At 37.4% G+C, this 23,661-nt stretch overlaps 1 protein-coding gene across 1 annotated transcript in view; it reads left to right on the top strand.

Annotated features, from left to right (window-relative positions):
- The window catches only part of LOC111602135 (zwei Ig domain protein zig-8), a gene marked incomplete at its 3' end in the record, with an annotated part of 37,343 nt that extends 16,786 nt beyond the window's left edge, over positions 1-20,557 (top strand). Inside the window, exons 3-8 of the mRNA XM_030225207.1 lie at positions 2,673-2,750; positions 2,806-2,938; positions 15,600-15,719; positions 15,870-15,966; positions 18,267-18,364; positions 20,355-20,557. Of these exons, the coding sequence (XP_030081067.1) occupies positions 2,673-2,750; positions 2,806-2,938; positions 15,600-15,719; positions 15,870-15,966; positions 18,267-18,364; positions 20,355-20,557 (729 nt within the window). The remainder of the gene's footprint in view (positions 1-2,672; positions 2,751-2,805; positions 2,939-15,599; positions 15,720-15,869; positions 15,967-18,266; positions 18,365-20,354) is intronic.
- Positions 20,558-23,661: the final 3,104 nt, after the last annotated feature.

The following is a 23,661-nucleotide window of genomic DNA, read 5'->3' as shown; positions in this document are numbered from 1 at the left end:
CTGCCTTCCACGACTTTATAGTTCGTAATTCTCTAGCAGCTCTATTTCTTTTTATAGATATTGCTCAACTTGGGCAATAACCAGTCGATTCCCTGCTGTTCTCTCTGTCTCTCTCTATCTCTCACTAGCTATCTACCTCTTTCTATCTCCATCTCTATTAAAAATCCTAACCTCGCACCGTAAACGGTTGTAAAAGGTTTAGTTTGAAGTCCATTGCGAAGCTTTGGCAAAGCTTTGCTTTTCCGTTTGTTCTTTATCAGCTTTATATTGTGTAGGCGTGTTTTATATATGTATTGCTATATATAGAAGTAAATATATATAGATATCGAATGCTCAATGCATTGGCCAGTGGCAATGCAGAATAGAATAGCAATTCGCAGTTGGTGTCGAGTCTATGATGGAAAGCATAAAAATTGGCGCATAAAACTTTTACAAGCAAATGAATTTTATTTTTACGTATTACGTGACCGTTGCCATTTGGCCAGCTTTTTTCATGGCTTTGCCGTTCGGCTTTGCTTGTGTGCGAATGAATTTATTAGACTCGCAAAAGACCCGGATCAAAAACCAGAGGCCAAAAGGATTGTTTATTTGCGCTTTGTGACGCCCGCATTTCGATAGTTTCGCACTCACTTGCCGCCTTTAGCGAATAGCTGACGACATAATATTTATGTAGTAATAACTGAAGAAGTTTTACAGTTATACGCATCTATTTATAGACATATATTTAATGCTTACTGTTGACAGTCGCAAATATTCAAAACTTTAATTGAGCGCGCAGCTTTCTGAATATACATTCTACTTGGCACTGCAAAACTTTTTGGCCGACGTAATTAAAATTGAGCATCTCGACAAGCTCAACAAAAACAACAACAACAGCAACAACAATGGCGCAGAAGAACAAAACTAAGGTCATTAAATAAATTGGAAACAATGTGCCAAAAGGGCACAAAGGTCGAGCACAACAAAGCCAGAAAAAATAAGAAAACCGAGCAGAAATCTCAGCAGCGAAACACAAAACCAGTTCTAATGGTTACCCCAAAGTGAGGGGCGCGGGCGGTAGCCCAGCGGCAAAGGGTCGAGCAAGGCAATCAAATGAAAATGTAATTCAAGCTCTAATAAAAATTGGCCAAATAGAGGCCAGCACAACAATGGTGGCACACGGATAGGCCACGCCTGCGTCTATATCTCTGCGTTAAAAGGCATTTTGAAACAATTCCGAGACACATTCGGACTGCAAAATGTCGCCAGCTTAAAGACTTTGCAATTGCCTGAGTAATTTATGTAGCTTCAGCTATAAAAGTGTAGCTTCTTTGAGCATCGATAAGAGCTGCTATTCATTCGCTTTTTAGACTGTCAACGTTGCGTATACGCAACCCTTTTCACATACACGTGAATATTACGTATACGTATGGCGGGACTAGTTTGACTTAATGCTTGTGTTTTTTTTTGTAATACTGCGAAGTGGGGTATATAAAGTAAAAACCTTTGCAGAGCATTGAAGAATATATATGATATTTTTGACTTTAAAAATTTGGCTTTTCTATAGAAGAATTCATTCGTTATTTTTATTTGTATCTTTGGATGCCTAGCCACATCTATCTCAACTGCTCTATATAAAAAGTTGTCAGTTTATAAAGATATTGTAAAGCAAAATTAGTTTTAATTAGCTTAACTCTACTAGATAGCTCTCTGAATTAGAACAACTCTTTTATATTCTTATATTATATAGTATATTATTTATAAGGAATAATAACCAAAAGGCTTAAGAGAGTTTTCTTATATATAACTCATAACATCTTCATCATAGTTTGCAGCATAGTGACCTCAAAGAAACTTAATTAAAAATTCAATTTCTCAACCTTTGCTACTCAACCTCTTAACTCATCTCCAAAGTCATATCAAGTTGGAGCAGTATATTAAGTAGGTTCTACAGCATAAATGGGTTCAATGCGATTATCCTAAAGACCCATATACTAAGAATTGTTTCAATAGAAAACACTCATCAAAGCTCTTTAAACAACTTACCTTTGTAGTTTCTTATTGTAGATATGAGTTTAGGTTTCTCCAATAGAAAACAAATGCCTTTAAGGCTCCACTCGTTGCCAACACATTAGCAATAATAAAAGTATAGCAAATTCAAATTCAACAAATTTGCTCTTAAAGGGCATTAAGTCTTCTTTCATTTAAAGTCAACTTCACTTAGCTTGCTCTTTGCTGGTATTTGCCGTTGATTAAATGCGGCAAAACAAAAGCAAAATGCTAAAGATTAACAAACAGCAGCAGCAGCAGCAAACCCCGAAAAGAAGTGCCAAAAGCAGCAGCTTCGCCTTCAACCCGTAAAAAAAAAAAACAAAGAATAAAAGTAGCAAAAAAGTAAACTTTGCGCTTTGTTGCTGTGGCAAGTGGCAAGTGTGGAAAGTGTGGCAAGTGTGGAAAGTGTGGCAACTGTGGCAGTGTGGCAGTGTGGCAATGGATACAAGAGCGCACACAAAGCGCTGTTAAACGCACTTGGGCGAAACTTTTAAGTGCGGAATTTGTAATTTTTAAAACTTGGCAGACGCCAAGTGAACAACAAGTCTTTATCTCTACCTGCTGCCATCTACTGCCTGCCTGCCTGCTGCTGTTTCTCATTTTTGTCGTTTCTCACTTTTCCGCTTCTGATTCTGTTACAGGTCTCGTGGATACGCAAACGTGATCTGCATATACTCACAGCAGGTGGCACTACCTACACCTCCGATCAGCGCTTTCAGGTGAGTCCTTTTGGTCCCAAGACTAGATAATTTCTTCATCGAATTTAATGTTTAGGTACTGCGGCCCGACAACTCAGCCAATTGGACGCTGCAAATCAAGTATCCGCAGCCGCGCGATTCGGGCGTCTACGAGTGCCAAATCAACACCGAGCCCAAAATGTCCCTCTCCTATACCTTCAACGTTGTGGGTGAGTATGAAAAAAGAGGCGCGTTCTGGGCTAAGAGCAACTGCGCAGGCTAATACTCCAGCTGCAATTCGATAGCTTAACCAGGTGACAGCCAGTTGAAGGCAGTTCACAGGCAATTTCAACTTTGAAATACCCCAAACTGAGCAGAAAACTTTAAGCTGAAGGAGGCATAGTTTAAGTGCGATATAGAAGACGTGATTAATGCAGCTTAAAGAAATTTTTGTTATGAACAGAATAAGAGTGTGGGAGTTGTTTGAGTTAAATATATAGCAAAGCGCAGATATGTCTATTATAAGATGTTTATTTTAGAGCTAGGCGAATTTAAATCGCATTAAAGTGAAGAGATATATTTTTCATATCAATGAAATAGGCTTTGCAGAATAGAAATATTTATGACATTAATGCTTAATGCTTAAAAAGCAAAGGTTCTATTTTATAATTCCACAAACATTTCCTGAATCTTAGCTATTTATATTACTGTGCTGGAATAAAAATCCAATGGATTTCTTTATCATGTAAGAACTAGTTTTTTGTAAGTGTCTCATTGGTTGCCTGCTGGTAATATAATATAGAAATTGTGTAGCCTTGCACAATATTCCATTTGCTCAATTCAACTTTCGACTCTTACAAGAGCACTTAACTAACTAAAACATATATTAGTATCAATAAACCCGCTCTACACCCATTGCAACAACAGGGCAATAGCTAATTAATTTACCAGATTTATAACGCCCAGGCGAGCATGCTTAGGCTCTGCTGGCGTACCTTTAGTAAGCCCACAAATTTGTACACTCTGCGCACAGATCGGGCCTTAAATATTATGTGAACGAGCTACGCAAATGAGCGAAATTTCGTGTGACCCAAGAGCCATGAGCCACGACCCAAGACCGGAAATATCGACATGTTGTAAATGCGTAGCTGGCTGCTAATAGCCAATGCATAGAGCACACATGAAACTGTACCCTTTTTGCCTTGGCAATTATCATAACTCTCTGGGCCCTAAGGTCAACCACATTCAAATAGCCAAATTCACTTCAGCTAACAGCATTTGGCTGCCCTCTAACCAAAAAATTCAAAAGCCTAGCTCACATTTTACATTTCACATTTAACATTTTGGAAGGCTGTTGCAAAAATTGGTCACAAAACCACTGAAGTGCTTACTTTTATGAGACACTGTATGTGTGTGTGTGTGTGTTGCTGTGTGTGTTGTGACAAGAGTTTCTGAGTTTGTGCCGGCTGCCTAAGTCGCATGTTTGCCAGCTGCATGCAGCTTTCATGAGCTTAAGGAAGTCATACAATATGCATGTTATTTACACATGTGTGCGGCTGCCTATGTGTGTGTGTGTGTGTGTGTGTGAGGGCGAGTGTTCGTGTGTGTGCGGAAGTATGTGCTGTAGCTCACTGTGCCAGGCAGTCAGCCGAAGTGCCTTGTATGATTATAAAATAGCAAATTCGATTATGCGCAAATTGCCTTGCTGTGTGCCTGTTGGGCTGCGTATACCCTGTAATTTTGAAACGGGAATATATAATACGTAAAGTAACGTATAAGAAGCTCCAGCTATAAGAGTTTATATGCTTTAGTCCATATAGTCTATATAGTTTTTTATTGTTCCTTATGCATGAAGTTTATTATTATTCCTTTTTCTGGTTAGAGCTAGAGTCATAAGAGCTTATGTACCATAGCCTATTGGAAGACTTGAAGTCTACAGGCTACAGGGTACCTCTTAGTCCAACACTCTCGCATATTTGCCTAAAAGATTGCAGCTGAACACGGAGTTAAAATTTAGATGTATATTTGCCGCCTGTGCACGCATGAGATTGCTTTTGTTTTGCTTGGCAACCAAACGCCTCTAATTAGTTTAACTTAACGCCCGAAAAGGCGTTGGCTATACACACAGATACAGCCACACCCACCCCCGTGTTACCTTCAGCTGTAGTCAGCAATTTTTGAAACTAATTGAAAAATGTTCGCTCATATCTCTAGGTACGCAGCAGAAGAACTGCTTACTAATATATATAACTTTTTATCTGTGGCCTATAACTTAGGGGAGGAGCATTGGCAGGGGAGGGCTGAAGCGGGTGCAGTTTGTTGGGCTGCTTATGAATTTTTCGTTCAGTGCATTTTTATCGTATATCGCATTAGCAATGCATTTTTGTTAAAACTTTTTGGTGCGGAAGAATGCGTTCAATGAGATTATTTGATTTCTGAACTATGTGTATATATACACAAGCACATGTATACATATATGTATATGTGTGTATGTGTGTGTGTGTGTAGGTAGTTGTTGCTGTTAGAGCAAACTCATCTGGGCCTGGCCACATGGCCAAACGACTTTGTTTCAACATAAATGCTTTGGTCAGCTTGAATGTTATGAATGTTTTAGTACTCACGCTCACACTCACACTCGCGCACTCACACACACATACTAGAAAAGCAAGTTAACACGTATATTTGTGGGTGAAGAGGACAACAACTTGACAGACTGACATAGCAACCGTCAAGTCAGACAAACACATCTCAACACAATGGTCATAAATATTACATTTGCGGAAATGCAAATGACTGCCAAACGTCCTGCATAAGCCACGCCCGCACTAGTGCCGCCCACTATTTCCCTACCCACTCCCCAACCAAAAAAAGAATAAAAATAGAAATATAAAAAAGCAAAAAAAGCGAAACCAAAAACAAACTCCACGCATGCCTTAGTAGAACTCATGTTCATACTCATTTGAATGGCCAAAAAGAAAATGTGCATATAAAATATTCGACATGCCACTCACGTGGAAAGCTGGAAGCCAAAATGCTGTCACAGTGGTGCAAGAGTGATTTATGTGTGGCCCAAAAGCCAGCGTGAAGCTGCAAGCAAAGAAAACCTGAAAATGAAAACACAAAATTTCAAAATCTTTAAGAAAAATTTAATAATTGCTAAAAAGAGAAAAATAAGTAATATCAAATAAATATATATCACAAAAATATAGTTCAAATACTAAAAAATAAATAAATTATATTAAATATTTTACATCACATATATCTATATTAAATATAAAGTAATTTAATATATAATAAAAAAAAGAAAATGTAAACAACTTAAAATTTTAATAAAATAAAGGAAAATATAAGACTAGCTCTTGGTAAATATTTAAATAAAATTAATTAATATTAATCATTTGCTTTTGGCTTTTAAGGCAATTGACGCATATTTGCCTCACTGTGCAGCAGCTATTGTCGCACAGTGTACGTTTAAGCAACCAGCCTAACAAATTTAAATGCTAGTATTGAGAAAGCAGTACAGGTTAAACTAGGTATAAATTTAGTTTCAAATTTAAAAGTTCTCCAAGTGAGTTAGCTAGCTAGTTGGAGTGTAAAGAGTCAAAGAAGTTTTGACTTTTTATGATGGGACTAAAGCCCCTTATGTGTTATGCTTAGAATTTAAGCTACTGCACACAAAATTAAAATAATTTAATATATTTTAAAATAATAATATTATAATTTATTTGGATAATATTTAAATATATGGTTTTGGCAGATGTAGATGCATTGAACTCGCAAAAGACTAGCTATGTCAAATCAATTTTAAATATTTATTGTTCACAAAAATAGTAGTTCTTTGAAAGCTTTAAGCTTAGCGCTCAGCTTAGTGCTCAGTGCAATGACAAACTGTGACGTAAGCTGATAATAGATCCGTCAGTATATAAATTATATATCTACGATCATTTTTCTAGCCTTTCTTCCACTGTAGCTGAGCTGCTGCCATTGTCGTTGCATGCATCTGATGTCAGTCGGTTTTATTATGCGCTTATGCAAATAAAAATTTCGCACTAAAAATTCCATAAATTTGTTTTTCATACGCCGCCTCTCGCCCTTGCATAGCCGCGACCGCCGCCGCCACGCGCTCTTTCTATCTCTAGCGAAAATTCCATTACAGCTAAGAGAAAAGGAAGAAGAAGGAAACTTGGACGCAGCGCCATAAACATCAGTCAAGATACTCGAACCGCTGCTGTTGCAATACATTAGACATTTTAATGCAGAAGCAGGCGCTTCAATTGCTTAAATTACCAAGTTTATTGCCAAGTCTCGACAAGGTGTCAAACTATGCAGGAAGTAAAGTCGACTCCCTAAAAAAGGCGACGTTGTGTCGCCTTCGTAGATTTTAATTTGGAATTTAAGGGCAAATTACCAAGCTGCCTCCTGATAAAGAAGCCAAATTGTAAATTGTAAATGAAATTATGTACTTTGTGTGTGCGTCAAAACACAACCAGCACAAGCACAACAAAAAAGGCAAAAGGTGTTGTTGATGCCGCTAAAAAATTTGTTTACCAGCGCGCAAGTAATCAAGCGTAACTATACACAGCAGAAAAAAGAAAAAAAAGAATGAAAGTAGGAAGTGAGTGAGTGAGCGCTGAGCACGAAATACAGACTGAATATCTTAAGCAAGTTAGAATGTTGCAGAACGGCTATGACTGACTGCAGCATGCGCGTCCAAGGGCATGCAAAATAAGTTGATTTGGGCAGAAATAAATAAAGTTAAAAAATTAAATTAAAATAAATTGTCAAGAGCACAAAAAGATGTTGATGTTGATAGATCAAATACTGATTAGGTTACTATATGCCATCATAGGTCTAAATGAGTAAAAGAAGGGTCTTAGAGTTCTTAAACTAAACAAGCTGCAAAGCTTGTTAATTGTAGCTTCACTGAGGCACAAAAAGGAGTTCGATTGTGGATGAAATTAAAGGCTTAAATAATATTGTTGATTGCAGCTCTAAGACTGTGGTAAATAGACTTTTCACACGATTTACTACTTCTTCTATATATAACATATTTATAACATATTTAGTCGATTCATTGAAAAGATCAACAGTAATACAATTGACTTCTTTGAGAACTCTTTCTGCCAAGCTGCAGTAGATATAGCTGTGCTTAGAGGAGTTCAACATGAAATCCCTATCCAAAGTTGGGATATAGCCATATCCCCAGTTGTCATGCTCAAATAGCTAAATATATGTATGAAACGAGCTTATATATTTTAGTATATCCCATATATATATCATGTCTAGTTCGCACCTACCATAGAGCTGCCAACAATAGAGTTTCCCACGCCTCCACAAAACACATTCTCAAGTCACTAAATCACGCAGATAAGCAAACATCTAGGACCACTAGCTGCGAAACCAATATACTCACTTTTACGATAACTGAGAGTGTGAAAAAAATAAATTGCTTAAGCAAAGGTAAAGGCAGGCAGCCAGAGACACTTTGAGGGAGAGAGAGATAGGTAGTTCCGTAGGAATTTAAGCAAAATGCTGGCAATTTAAATGCGTGGCCCTTCAAAGTATAAGAAGAAGATGAAGAAGTAGCAGCAGCAGAAGAAGATGTCTACTTGAGCAAGGTAGCAGCTAGATTGACGCTAGATTGCTCCTACTCAGGCACCATAAAGCAACACTCAAGAGCCAGCTTCACTGTACAGTGTACTCCATCCTTACCGCTGCCGCTGCCATTGCTGTTGACATTAGCAGCCAGCAAATTGCATGCAATCAAGCGCAAATAATTTCAGCCAGCCAGAGTTAAACATTCAATTTGAGCGCCTTTTATTGCACAATATTCTTTATTTTGAGGGCGAAATAAAGGAACGTCAACAGAAAAAGTATCTTCTGTCAAAAAATAAGACAGAAAGTGCTATTACTAAGCATTCGCTCATAATTGAAGTTAATTCTGCTCATCGAACTTCACTCGCTTTGAATGCCATTCAGAGATTGCAGAAACTAAAATTTTATATTCTATATATGATTTTTATTTTATTTCAACTGAATTTTATTGATGCTTATAAAATTTAAAATTGATAGTTAAAGTGAACTTTATGTCAACATTCTCATTTTAAATAAATTTTTAAGCTCCAATTTACACTGACTTGACGCGATTATTGAACGCTCTAAATGCAGAGCTTAGAAATGTTTTTTTAGATAAAGTTTTTAACTCTTGAGCATGTATCCAATATGTTCTTCAAGTTTTACTTCAAGTTAAGTTACTGTCAAGCTTAATATCAAGTTAAAGACTCAGGTGAGTGCTTAAACAAAAGTCAACAAAGTCTGAAGTTTTTTGTGACTTACAAAATAGTTTAAATGCAGTGAGGCATAGATTTCAAGCAGCGTGAGAATACTTGGATAAGTTTATTATATATTAAAAGAAAGGTCATTGTTGTGAATCGCAAAGAACCGCTTGACACCTAAGACAAATTGAAGTGTTTACTCCAAGTCAAGTATGATCTCTACTCAGAAAACAAGCAAGAGTGCTCTAGTGGAGAGTGTTTGATTAGGAGATACTCCGAGCAATGCGAAGAGCTGCTATTTCAATCATTCTTCGTTTCGTTTATGCACACATAGCAAGCAAGACATACACACACACCCACACACACACACAACAACAGCTGCGCTTATGAGTTTCTTGAATAGCTTTCGGGCAATAGGTCAGACGCAGATGGCTAGATCAACTCAGCTTGATGTCCCGATCGCGCACTTATGACTTCGCTAGTTTATTTTATTATTAATATTTAAAATACAAAAGTGTTTGCTCTTGCTTTCTGCAGAATTCGAGCTCGAGAATAATTTCAAATAATATTTCAGCTTTTCAAGTTAGAATTTATATAAACTGCTTTCCCAAGTATCAGTTATGGCTTCCTTTCTAATTATCAAAAGCTAAGCCCAGAAATGTGTTTGTTAATCCTTATCCTAGACCATTTCATATTTGTCCATTTTTCAACAACAATTGACTGCTTTTATTGCTCTAATTATGTATGAGCTTTGGCATTTATACATTATCTTGCTTTAAGCACTTAATCCCCAAATAAAATGTAGCAAATTCCTTTACATCATTTCAAATGAAAATTCATTTATTTCGCTTTCTGTATCCAAGCCGCTTCGAGTGGCTTCTGCCATGAATTACACGACTTTAATTTAATTAGAATTTACTTGTGCATAGTTTTGCTTGACTGGAGTTGATTGAAGTGGCTTTAAATGGAATTTACAACTATTTGAGTAATTAGACATCTGGCCGGAAGATGATTATTAATAAAATGTAATTAGTGAAGGATTTGCGAGAATTTCATGTGCCATTTACAGCTGACTGCAATGCAATGCATTTCTTCGGGCCAAGACCGCAAATTTAAAATAGCCTGTGATTTGTGTGGCTCATAAGGCCAGACAATAAGCTTGCAATTATTTGCATATTAAGAGCTTACTGCCAGCCTCTACTTGGGCATTATTTTTGGCACTGTCTTGGCAGCGAGTCACTCTGTGTGTGTGTGTGTGTGTGGGACAGCTCGAGCGCGAGCAGCTGACCCAAATTCCTTGGCAAATTGCACGTTTATTTAACTTATTACACAAAGTGAACCACAGCGGCACTTGAGGCAGTCCACAAAGCAAGTGCGAGTCTTGTAGCTGGCAGTGCTTGACTAAGAGATGCCCTCAAAACTCAATTGCGTTGATTTTGAGGAAAGCTAACTGAAAAGTGAGATGTGTTTGACTTTTGTCTACTATAGAATCTGAATCGACAATCCCAAGCAGTAATATATTTTAATAAATTTATAAATATATAAATATATAATTATATAAATATATAAATATATAAATATATAAATATATAAATATATAAATATATAAATATATAAATATATAAATATATAAATATAAAAATATAAAAATATATAAATATATAAATATATAAAGATATAAAGATATAAAGATATAAAGATATAAAGATATAAAGATATAAAGATATAAAGATATAAAGATATAAAGATATAAACATATAAAGATATAGATATAAAGCTTATATATATATATGTTCCCTTGAAGCTTCCTTCGTCTTGTTATATAATCTCTTAAACATCCCACTGCTCTCTTTTATACCCTAACAAAAAACGCATTACAAACTGCATTAAGCTTTATTTATGCAAGTTTAAGCGAATTGTTGCATAAGCCTAGGCTAATATAAAGAAAATGTGTTTCTTGTTACTCCATGGGAAAAATAGGAAAATTGAGAATTAAATTTGTGATAGCGCGAATTCGTGATAAATGGCCATGGAATATTATGCGACTGTAGCAGCTCATGATTAATGTGCCACGAATTATTAGTAATAACAATAATAATAAGCGGAGATATGAGATTGCCCAAAGAGAGGGGGTAGAGTGAGGTAGAGTGAGTTCTTCCACTATGAAATGTGTCTGGGGCGATGATGATGATGTTTTGGCATTTCATTTTGGTGCCATTGTTGGCCAAATTCAACAGAATATTTCAATCAATTGTGCATGTGACTGTGTGTGTGTGTGTGCGTGACACTGACTTTTACAAATTGAATTTATTTATTTGATTTGACAATTAATTCCAAGCAATTTGCGTTTCAAGTTAGATTAATAGCCAGCGGCTAGGCTTTAAAACTAAGAGCAGAGCGTTTAAAATAGCTGAAAAGTAGCTGAAAAAATAACCAGCTCACACACACACTCACACACACAGTCGCTTACGCTGTTAAATTGTATGTCACTTAGCACAGCGAGAAACGAGAACGAGGCAATAAATACTCGTATATGTTGTACATGTGTGCAAACATACATCAACATATGCGGCGCAATAAATTTTTACAACAGCAGCAGACCCCGAGCTGGGCTAAGGGAATTTACATGCTCGGCAAAAGAGTCCAAATACGAGATGCCCTGTAATAAATATATATAGACAAGCTCAGATATATATATCTGAAACAACTCTCTAATAATATGCCTGCCCAATACTGCTTTACCTCAGTCAGCTAAGGCTAAGACGTTCGCAGTTCAATCTCAGCTGACCTACATAGCCAAAGCTCGCATAATATACCCCTTGAAGAGTCAATTGTATAGGGCATAACAAGCTGCATTGTGGTCGATCCCTCCACTCCACTCCGTCCTCAGCCCTCAGCCTGCCACTCACCAAAAAAGTATGCCATGCGCAAAGTTCATTGCTCCAAATGTTTATGTTTATGGGCCTAGGCTTATGCGCATTTTATGCGCGAAATCAAGAAAAATGAAAATGCATTTTCGCAAAGCCTCTTTTTTTTTTGCTTTATTTTCTGCTGTGGGTCCCCACACAGCCAGAAAGCTGCTCTGAATGTCTGTCTGACTGTCTGACTGTTTGACTGTGGCTGCACACATTTCAAGCCAAGTGTGTGCTGTCTATGAGTGTGTGTGTGTGTGTGTGTGATGTTTGCCTGGCTAACAGCAGTTGTTGCCAGCTGTCTTTACCTTACTCTTTCCTTTCTTCTTTAATTTTTTTTTTGTTTTATTTTACACTTTGGCAGCTGGCCAGCTTTTCGGGCCTGGGTCAACTAATGAAAACTTCAAACAGCTGGCCCAATAGCCAGCAAAGTTTTCCACTTTTTATACGCATTCACGTTGTGTAAATGGGCATATTGGTTTTGTGGCTTCGTCGTGTTTATATAGCTTTTGTAGTGCTATTGCTGCTGGCGACTTGCAATTCAAAGTGTATACACGAATACCCTAGTTAGCTAACTTGGGAGTCTGTCAAGCTGGGAAGAGCTATTTGCTAGTAGTCCAAACTTTTGCCACTGCGACTTGGCTGCTGACTTCCTATTTATAGCCGCGATATCTAGCCATATTTGCCACAGCTATGCATCCAAAGTCTAGCTGATCTACGCTATAGTCTAGCTAAATAAAATCAAATAAATGAATCGAGGCTTGACAGCTTAGTAGCTAGCATCTTCAAGTCTTGCAGCTGCAACATTGTGGAGCAACTTTACAGAGCGAGTCATAAATTAAATAATAAATAATCGAAAAACCATGAACGAGTATTAAGTAACCAATTAAGCACGACTGTGGTGCTTTTATCTGTTTGTTTTCTGCCCTAAGCGTTGAGCATTCATAATGCAGGTGAGTGCGGCACGCTACCAATGCCAATTGCCGCAAAGAGGTTCAGCTAATTATTGTTAAATAGCCAATTTGCCAACACGAATTTTCTATTACACACACATACAAATATATATATATATCTATATATATAGGCAGATATATAGCTACGTATGTGGTCTAACCAGCAGCTTGCTGACAGCTGGCAATGCAAGTTTCATGTGGGCTAAAGAAAAAGCAAATTCAGCTAAAATACATACACAGACACATTTACTTATGTGGAGCGCACAACTGGCAGGTGTGGAGGGCGTGGCTTGTGTATATGTGGCAATAATTTTTGGCTAGCTGCTTTGTTTGCGCGCACCGCATTGTAGCCAAGTCAGCGCCAAAAGTCATAGACACTTGGCTCTGCCAGGTGCGCAACAACAACAGCAACAACACGAACAACAACAGACAACTCGTCGCACCTTGTGCGGGTCTAACCATAAAGCAGCCAGAGATAATCGCCCACGGCCTGTTCGAATTCCATTTGGGGTTTGTTTTCTGCTTTCTTTCGTTTGCTTCCTTCCACCTGCCACTGTCGGCTGCGGCACTCTATTATTATGGAGCTTGGCATTTAATTTAGATTAACATGCCCCAACACCCAGCGCCAAATCGCTTAAACTTCAAAGCCGACCTTAAAGCATTATGCGCTGTCTTTTAACAATTTCACGAATGTGCAAAGCTCACATCAAAACGAAGTTAAGATGGGAAAACCAGCAGCACGTGGGCTCTTACTTAACTTAAGCCAATTGTTAAGACTTTTACTTATTTTTTTTATGGTTTTATCAGTTACAAGCAGATATACATACATATAAGGAGCCATAAAATTGTGCGCCAACTTTTTGGCAAATGAGTTTGCTTCGAAAAGTACGTTAAAAAGTTTCTTTATCGAATTCCAGATAGAGGCATAGGCAGAAGCTTTATGGCAGCCCTCGTTGGGCAATTTATGAATGTAGACACACATGCACACACTCGAATACTCGAATACACACTCGACATAGTGCATATTAAGCCCATGCAAATCAACGGCCCAAAAGTATGCAACACTTTTTGCGTTACACTTTTGCCAAATGGTTTTTCGTGCCTGCTCGATTGAATGGCAGCAAAGCGATGGATGAGGCGAGAGAGATGGCAGTCATAACGCAGACATGTGTACAGTGCTGGAGTGCTAGACTACAGGATACCCTGCTTGGAAATTGTAGCTGAGAGCAGCTAAGTCGGGTGTGTGATAGAGGCAATAAGGCATGAGTCACAATATGCGCGGGAGTTAAGGGAAGACAAATCTTTGACTTAAAGCTACCCTGTTATAAATGTGTCTTCGTGCTGGTCTTACAAATGAGAGTTAATGGTTGATATATAACGAGAAAGTGTGTTAATACATACGACTCTTATTCTGAAACAATATAAAGAATATGTTTAGACAAAGCTTAAAACACGAAGAATATATTATCAATGACTTAAATTGATGGCATGTTGTGCTGCTCAGAGCTTTCATGACTCAGCTAGACTCTAGGCAGCGCTGCTCAGAGCTATCAAGAGCTATCATCTAGACTCTAGACAGTCAAACAACTCTAAATTGACTGCAGTTGTTGCCTGCAGTTGCTCTTGTGTCTGTTACACACACTGCCCTTATAGCCTGCTCCACCATTTGCCATTTCTACAGGGTACAATAAGGGAAGGGAGTGCAAAGTATCAGTGTGTACAAAGCCGTTACAGTTGCTGTTGCTGTTGCTGTTGCTGCAGTTGCAGACGTTGGCAGCAATTTATTTACGCCAGGCTTTGCGGTTCTTTAGATGCAAGGCGCAAAAACCCGAGCTGTAAAATTACAAGAGTGTATGTGTGTGTGTGTGTGCGAGTGTGCAACTGCTGTTGTTGAAAGTGGAGCATACAAACACATGTAGTTGCCGCTGTTGTTAGCATGACGAGGCATGGCGAGCAGGCACACATGTGTGCCACTTTCCGCTGCATGCAACGCTAAGCGTTTGCATTAGTGGCAATGAGGCAGCAAAATAATAAAAAAGGAAAGAAAACATCAAGAAGTAAAGCGAGAAGCGGCACTCAGGACATATTCCATTACGTCAACTGTCAGGAATCGTTGCAGCAGTAGCAGCAGCAGCAGCAGCAGCGCTCAGTCATAAGCTGAAAAAATCGCATTTGGCTCACTGTCCGCAGCAATTTTCCAATTTTCGATTTTTCATTTTCCATTTTCATTTTTTTGCCCAATTGAAAGTCTTCGACAGTTGCGTGCTATAAACAACAAAAGGCACTTCACAGTTGACACTTTGATTCGAGGTTTTTTAGACAATTCCAGGGAGAGACAAGAGACAAGTCGCAATGTGTTTGCAGGTACCACGGGGCGTATGAATGCGCGCATTGTGTGTAACTATGAGGGTGTGCGTGTGTGTAAGTGTAAGCGCGTTCTGTTGGCTTTTATATGGCATAACAAAAGCTTATCGCCAGCATAATAGAGACACGCGTCTGTGTAATAAAGTAGCAAGCAGGCAGGCAAGCAGGCAGTCGAGCAGTCGAGCAGGCAGTCAGTCAGTCAGTCGGGGCATTATCATTAACATTATTATTATTATTATTATTATTATCATTACAAAAACAGCGCTTTGTTCGTATATACATATATGTATGTGCGTTTGTATGTTTTCTGGCAACTTAAGTGACTTTTTGTTCTGTTTTTGTGCTTCTCCTCTGCTTCTGTTCACACTCTTTGGCATTGTTAAGCAGAGCTCAAAGCGGAAATCTACGGACCCAGCGATCTGATGGTAAAAACGGGCAGCGACATTAATTTAACCTGCAAAATAATGCAGGGACCACACGAGCTGGGCAACATATTCTGGTACAAAGGTGCGTATGCGTAATATCATTCGCTCCCTCCATCCTTTGCGTGCGTCTCGCAATTTAAACAATTCAATTTGCAACTGACATTCACATTCCTTGTGCTTTATTCTTACATCTTCATCTGCCGCCCATCATCTCCATCGCTACCTATCGCAGGCAGCGAAATGCTCGATGGCAAGAACGAGAACGAAATCGACAGCTCCATGGCACGCATACTCGTCGAGGATGATTGGTCGGATGGCTTGACTTCCAGGTATGTGCGACTGAGGGCATCCTCAAATAATACCCATGCAAACATCTATTTCAGTTATTTGCATTCGAATGCCTCACACTTAATTAAGTTGAAGAGGCCTCACACAATGTAAACTGCTGAAGGTACTTGAGACTCTTTGGGCGGGGCGGCACAAGCAGTTAAAGCAATGAGAGACATTCCTGGACTGAGCAGGGCAAATAGTAAGCAAACTGGGCGGCAACAAAGATTCATGGAATTCTCTAAGCAATAAATGCTCTATATTAAATAATTACAGATATTAATTTTGATGTTTTAATTTTAATAAATTTTTTAAATTTTAAATAAAAGCAAATTAAAGATTTTATTAGTTAAATTTGTCATTGTCATTGTCATTTTCATTGTCATTGTCATTGACATTGTCATTGTCATTGTCATTGTCATTGTCATTGTCATTGTCATTGTCATTGTCATTGTCATTGTCATTGTCATCGTCATTGTCATTGTCATTGTCATTGTCATTGTCATTGTCATTGTCATTGTCATTGTCATTGTCATTGTCATTGTCATTGTCATTGTCATTGTCATTGTCATTGTCATTGTCATTGTCATTGTCATTGTCATTGTCATTGTCATTGTCATTGTCATTGTCATTGTCATTGTCATTGTCATTGTCATTGTCATTGTCATTGTCATTGTCATTGTCATTGTCATTGTCATTGTCATTGTCATTGTCATTGTCATTGTCATTGTCATTGTCATTGTCATTGTCATTGTCATTGTCATTGTCATTGTCATTGTCATTGTCATTGTCATTGTCATTGTCATTGTCATTGTCATTGTCATTGTCATTGTCATTGTCATTGTCATGTCATTGTCATTGTCATTGTCATTGTCATTGTCATTGTCATTGTCATTGTCATTGTCATTGTCATTGTCATTGTCATTGTCATTGTCATTGTCATTGTCATTGTCATTGTCATTGTCATTGTCATTGTCATTGTCATTGTCATTGTCATTGTCATTGTCATTGTCATTGTCATTGTCATTGTCATTGTCATTGTCATTGTCATTGTCATTGTCATTGTCATTGTCATTGTCATTGTCATTGTCATTGTCATTGTCATTGTCATTGTCATTGTCATTGTCATTGTCATTGTCATTGTCATTGTCATTGTCATTGTCATTGTCATTGTCATTGTCATTGTCATTGTCATTGTCATTGTCATTGTCATTGTCATTGTCATTGTCATTGTCATTGTCATTGTCATTGTCATTGTCATTGTCATTGTCATTGTCATTGTCATTGTCATTGTCATTGTCATTGTCATTGTCATTGTCATTGTCATTGTCATTGTCATTGTCATTGTCATTGTCATTGTCATTGTCATTGTCATTGTCATTGTCATTGTCATTGTCATTGTCATTGTCATTGTCATTGTCATTGTCATTGTCATTGTCATTGTCATTGTCATTGTCACTTTCTTATTCATATTAATTAAAAATAATTAATAATTAATAATTAATAATTATTATAATCATTATCGTTTTAATTATTATTATAATTGTGCATATTAACTTTATTTAATTTTGAATTCTGTTTTACTTCCTCTCTCTAGTTTCTTTAAAATAAATATATTTTATTGTATCATATTTCTCCCATTTAATGTCGACAAGCTCTTCCAATACATTAAGTAAATAGTTAGAATAGCAATTAGTTAATGACTTGCGTATGCCTGCATAAAGGAGAGTATTTTCTAGTCTCCAAATAGAGTCAGGTATATGACAGCACAATTGTTCGCAGTTAGCCGTGTGTGATTTTTAATTTGCCTTAGTTTTTGCCGTCATGCAGTCGCACTGTCACAGTCACCGTTACAGTTACAGTTACAGTTAAAGTTGCTGTCGCAGTTAGAGTCAGAGAGTTACAGTAGTTGGTAGCAAGTATGCCTCCGGGCTACATGTGCTCATTGTGCATTTATGCCGTTAACGAACGACACGGGCAACCATAAAATGCAGATGCCGCTAACCGAGTGGGGGCCGGGCGGGCGTCAATCCCAATCCCTATCTCTTTTCTAATCCACAGCGAATCCCTTAGCCCGAACTGTGACTTCAGCATAAAGTAGCAAAAAGTTTTTAATGTAGCTGCCACATAACGCTTGGCTTTTATTTGATGTTAGTGTGCGCCCAAAGACTGACTCCCCTGGCCCTAGCCCAAAACTCTCGACTCATTGCTGACTATGTTATTCATTTGCAGGCATTGCCATTCACTTTCAACTAACTTTACTCCACTCTTTTCTCTTTGCGCCTCCCTCTGCGCTTCTCAGATTAAAAATCAAGCGAGCCATGCCCGGCGACACCGGCAACTACACCTGTGTGCCAACCGTCGCAAAAACCTCCAGCGTCTATGTGCACGTAATTATTGGTGAGTACATATATATATGTGTGTGTGTGTGTGTGCGGGTGTGTTGTGTGTTTCATGTGTGTGCGCCTGACAGTTTTGCATGTTTATGACAGGAAGTTGCCTGTTAGCAGCGCGCATTGCAATTTGAGCATTTCAACTGCACTGAATGCCAAGTGCACTCTCTATGTCTGTGTGTGTGTGGGCGTGGCTGAGGGCGTACATACACTGTTCGGTGTTTGTGTTTCCATACTCTGCCGTGCAAGTAGTAAAAAGTGTACATTTGTTTGATTTTTTCAACTCTTTGCTAAGTAAGTGCAACTTTTTTGTTGCACGACTCGAAAAACTTCAAAAGGAAATAAATACTCTTATTACATTATATGATGTATGTATATATGGTTTTTACTTATAGATTGTTTCATTAGTCTACATATTTATTTAATATATAGCAAACATTATATTCATGCACTATCAAACTTTTACTTGATATCAATTCCTACAGCCAAGAACTTCAGATGTATATTACCTATAACAGATTATAGAATGAAGGCCTGAATTTTCAATATTTATATACATATATATAATTTGAATATTTTATCTATAAATCTGAATGTTCCATGATTTTAGGGGGCAATCGGTACATAAAACAGAGATCATTTTTTATATACTGTTATTATTGTCTAGTATAAGACAGATTGCAAATAAAAACAGCAATTAAAGAAAAAAATTTCTGGCTATGAATTTAGACATTGTCTTCTATGTTAACAGCTCAGTTTTTACATTTATTTCAACTGAATACAGGGCATGTATCAGTTGGTACTCTGGATACAACTTTTCATTCAAGTTTTAGTTGAGTTCAGCGATTTGGCAGCCAACTCACGCCTTCTTTATTTATATATATTATATATATATACCAAATATAAACTCATACCTAGATACTAATACCTAAAGCTATGCAAGTTTCAGCTGTGTACAGGGTATCCTAGAGTTGAAGTATGCCTCCGCTTCACTGATATTGAAACCTCAAATCTTAAGTAACAAACTTTCAATGCATATGCCACATTTTATCTTCAGCAACGCACCATTCACAGCTCTGTACAGGGTATTCAAGCAGTCGTGACATAGCAACATGCATGCTTTTACAGTATGTGCGTTAGCTTAGCCTGAAAAGAAGTGCGGAAATTATTTGCCTGCCAGCTAGAAATGCCAATAATCAAGTCCGGCTACCCTATGAAAAGGCAGCCACAACAAAAACTTCAGATGCAGCTCTTGTGTGCTCAAGTGCTGCATATAACAAGTTGTTGTTTGCTGTTTGCTGTTTACTGTTTGCTGTTTGTTGTTGTTGCTTTAGTGTTTGCCTTGTTTGGCAAACAGGAAATGCGCACATGCAAAGTGAAGCGTCGATATTATCTGGCCCAGATTTTCAGGTGCAGCTTTTGTTGATGTTGATGTTGATGATGCTGATGTGCAGAGACGAGTCAAAAGTGGAGATTTCGCTACAGGCGATTGAACCTGGCAGCCAAACAAAGGCAATCGGAAGCAGCAGCTGACAACAACAACAGATAAGAGCAACAACAACAACAAAAAAAGCAGCTCAGCCAAATTGCATCCCTTTACGCATGCGCTTGACTTGCTTTTGACTGCTTTAACAATTAGCTAATGAATTGAAAGAGCACAAGAAAGGTTTTGCACGACTGGGTGATACCTTAGTCTGCATGTTGTGTAACTATGAAGCACTGAATACTTGCTAAATCAGAGCAAAGACCACTAAGAGATACCCTTACATAGCTGAAGTTTCAGCTATAGTTCAGTTTCAAATCGATTCTGTTCTTAATCAAGCACTCAAAATACTCTATAGCTTAGCCATGCCTTCGTCTGAATGTTACATATACTTTAGCAATACCTCGCCTACCCACTCTCAATGAGCTCGCCAGGGTATTTACAACTATTTTCTCAACTAATTTGCCAAGCTTTTCTTACTCATTCCTCTATTTTCTTTTCTATTTTCTCGCAGGCGAACACCCGGCGGCCATGCAGCACAATTCGAGCAGCAACAGCAACAGTTTCTACTGCGGCATTTGTTGCATGCTGCTGAGCATCGTCTCCTGCTGCCTGCAGCACTGGTATGTGTGTGCAGCGCCTGCTGAGACAATGGCTGCGCTTTTCTTGCTGCCAACCAAACAATTGTCACAGACAGCGACGGCAACAGCAACAGCAACAGCAACAGTTGCAGCTGCAGCCACAGCAGCAACAGCAACTCTGACAGCCCGCCCCCGCAGCAGCACCCGGCGCAGTGGACTGAGATGAAGGAATGACCGCTTTCCACTGGCCCACTGAGTTCCAGGTGATGATGATGATCATGATCATGATGTTAATTGAGTTAATAACGAGATTTAGTTAAATTCAAGCAAGCATTGATTTCGTATCTAAGATAAATGCACTTAGTGAATAAACAACAAAGAAAAACCAAAAACCAATAAGAAAAATAAAACATCTTTAGCTCTAAGCTCTCGATTTTTGGGTAAGTTAAGCCAAGCATAAAGCATACAGAATATATTATATACGAAATATATATGTATATGATCCAATAAACAGTGCATGAACATATACATAATATGCTATATATATATATAAATAATACTTAATTATTGTTTAAGCAAAATGTAGTTGAACAAATGCGCAGTTGATCATGAAATTGAAAACAGTTTAGAGTTGTAATTCGCAACTTGTTCCAGTTGTTGTTCTCTTAAGCTTTGTAATTCACAATTAGCTTAAACTGATTTTTGTCAAGACTTGTGATTCACAAGAAATTCAAGCTGCGCTTTCTAAATTCATGTTTCATGCAAGTGGCTTTTTCTTAAGGCTTTCTAATTCACAACTAGTTCAAGCTGTGCTCTAATTTATTTTTTTTTAAGCAGCTCTTTCTTTGAGCTTCCTTTGGCTAAAGCTTTGCAAGTCAAGCTGTCATTCACAAATCAACTAATTTTCATGTACTTTTGTGATCTACTTCTGCATTTGTCTCCTTAACACACACGCCCACTTCAATAGCAAAGAGTTCAAGTTAAAACAGAAATTTTCTCATTATGAAATAAGACTAACTAGGCTATAAATATGCTTCATACTCAAATACAAATTGTTCTCTCCAATCACTCAATCAGTCAATCAAATCAAAACTGTGCAGCTATCAACTCTCAGTCATTTTTCTAGCCCGCTCACCGTATGCATACTTCTGTAGCTCACTGTGTACTCTATTGTAATTACTAAGCATACAAATCGAATATTTGCTGTAAATAAATGCCATTTAGATATATATATAGAGCGATTTATATATGTTTTCATTCGATATAAAGTCAGTTGAAGCGCAAAATGTATTCGGCAGACCGAATTTTAAATACTCTTACAGGAGCTAAAGATATATTGAATAAGGCATTGAAATGTATTAAGAGATTCTGTCTCTTCTTATGAAATGTTTATTGTAAGGGTATTTCATATGCTTATCAGTAAAACTTCAAAGAGAAAACTACAGAATTCAATAAAGAAAGGGTGCTTGAATGATAGACAACATCGAGTAAGAGGCAGCTACTCGGGAGCTACCCTGCAGCCTGTGCAGACAATTTGTGTATGATTTAAACAGCTTGGATCAAACAAGAAATGGTGCTCGTTTCAACTTTTTGCATAAGTTTCGAAGAATAGAATATATGGAAAGTGTGATGGTTCTAGAACCTAAAGGGGACTTGAGGTGTGTTCAAATGGCTAAAGTTTGACAACATTTTGAAAGGAAAAGAATTTTATAGAAAGACTTAGAAGGATTTTGAAGATCTCTCTAACGCTTTCTAGCTCTTCACAGACAGGCAAAAATTTCTATTTAATTTTTTAATGAGTTTCATGTTTCAAAATAAGAATTTATTTACAACTTCTCTAGTTCACTCTGCAGTTCTTTTGAGAAAAACAAACGGAGAAAAATTTGTAGTTAATTTTGTAATCGAAGGGAAAGTTATCGATTACATGAAAATAAACTATACCTGAGCATCCATTAGAAGGATCTATATCTAGAGTCTCTGTTCCACATGAATTCTTCAGCCTGTCACCTACATTTCAACTCCCATACCCAATGGGTTCCAGGGTACGAAAAGTCACAAGCAAACAAATTAAGCTAATGAAGTTTGTACATACAAAAAGTATATAAAAAGCGAAAAATAAATAAACAGGATATATGCAGATATATATATATATATATATATATATATATATATATACATATATATATATACTTGTTTTACGTGCTAACTAATTAGTTTTGGCTGACATAAGAGCATATGGCAAATGCGAATTAATAATGTGCTTAAGCGGAAATCGAAATGCAAAAAAAAGAGAAGAGAAATAAACCAACAGCAGGCACTGTAAATAAATTCATTAGTAGCGACTGTAGTTTTAATTAACTCTTAAATAAAATAAAAACCTAAATGCAAAATGCAATTTAAATGTTTGTAAACTGTTTAATTTGTACACAACACGCAACAGACATACATATAAATATATATACATACATAAATATAGACATAAAATATATATAAATAATTAACCATGCAACAACAACAAAAATCAATAACAATTATGATAAAACACCATTTGAATACACAAAAGAAAAAGAAGAAAAAAAACAGATGCCAAGAGCAAATAGAAAGTGCAACAGATAAATGCAGCTGCAACAACAACAACAAATAGAAAAAAGTTTAGATAAATTTCATAAACACATACAGAACTCCAAGTGTGTGTGCGTGTGTGTGTGTGTAAATGTGTGAACTTAGATTAAGCCATAAAAAAAATAAAGTAGCAAAAACTTTGCACTTGGCTGCTATCGACTGCCCAATGCTCGTTCAGCAGTTAGCAGAAAAAGTTCATTTTCAGTTTGTTGTCAAAGTGATCCGAGGACGAATGAGTGTGGCCCTCAAAGGAAGTGAAAGATGCCTGAAGTTTTCTCTTCAATCTCAAATTATTGAATTGTAGCTCTTGAAGCAAGTGGAACTTGATTAGCAGAAGTTTTCCCTGTGGATGGCAGAAGCTTTCTCGCTTCAACGCATCAATGCCTAAAGCAGCTCAGCTCTTGCCTTCAGAAGAAGATGCAGAAGAGTAAATGATGTAGCTGCGATCTAGGAGGTCTTTATGCACAAGTCTCTATCACAGGCCCAAGTAAATTTATTCAATAAATCTGACAAATTTGCCAGATGAGTTTATTTACACATTTTAAATTTCAGGTCAAGCTTCAATAGCACAAAACCAATATACTCTTCTTTATAACCTGAACGAGCAGCATTCAGCAG

The sequence above is a fragment of the Drosophila hydei genome, unplaced genomic scaffold (assembly GCF_003285905.1).
Source record: "Drosophila hydei strain 15085-1641.00,03,60 unplaced genomic scaffold, DhydRS2 tig00008125-arrow-arrow-pilon, whole genome shotgun sequence".
Classification (NCBI taxonomy): Eukaryota; Metazoa; Arthropoda; class Insecta; order Diptera; family Drosophilidae; genus Drosophila; species Drosophila hydei.
This window is presented reverse-complemented; position numbering and strand designations above follow the sequence as displayed.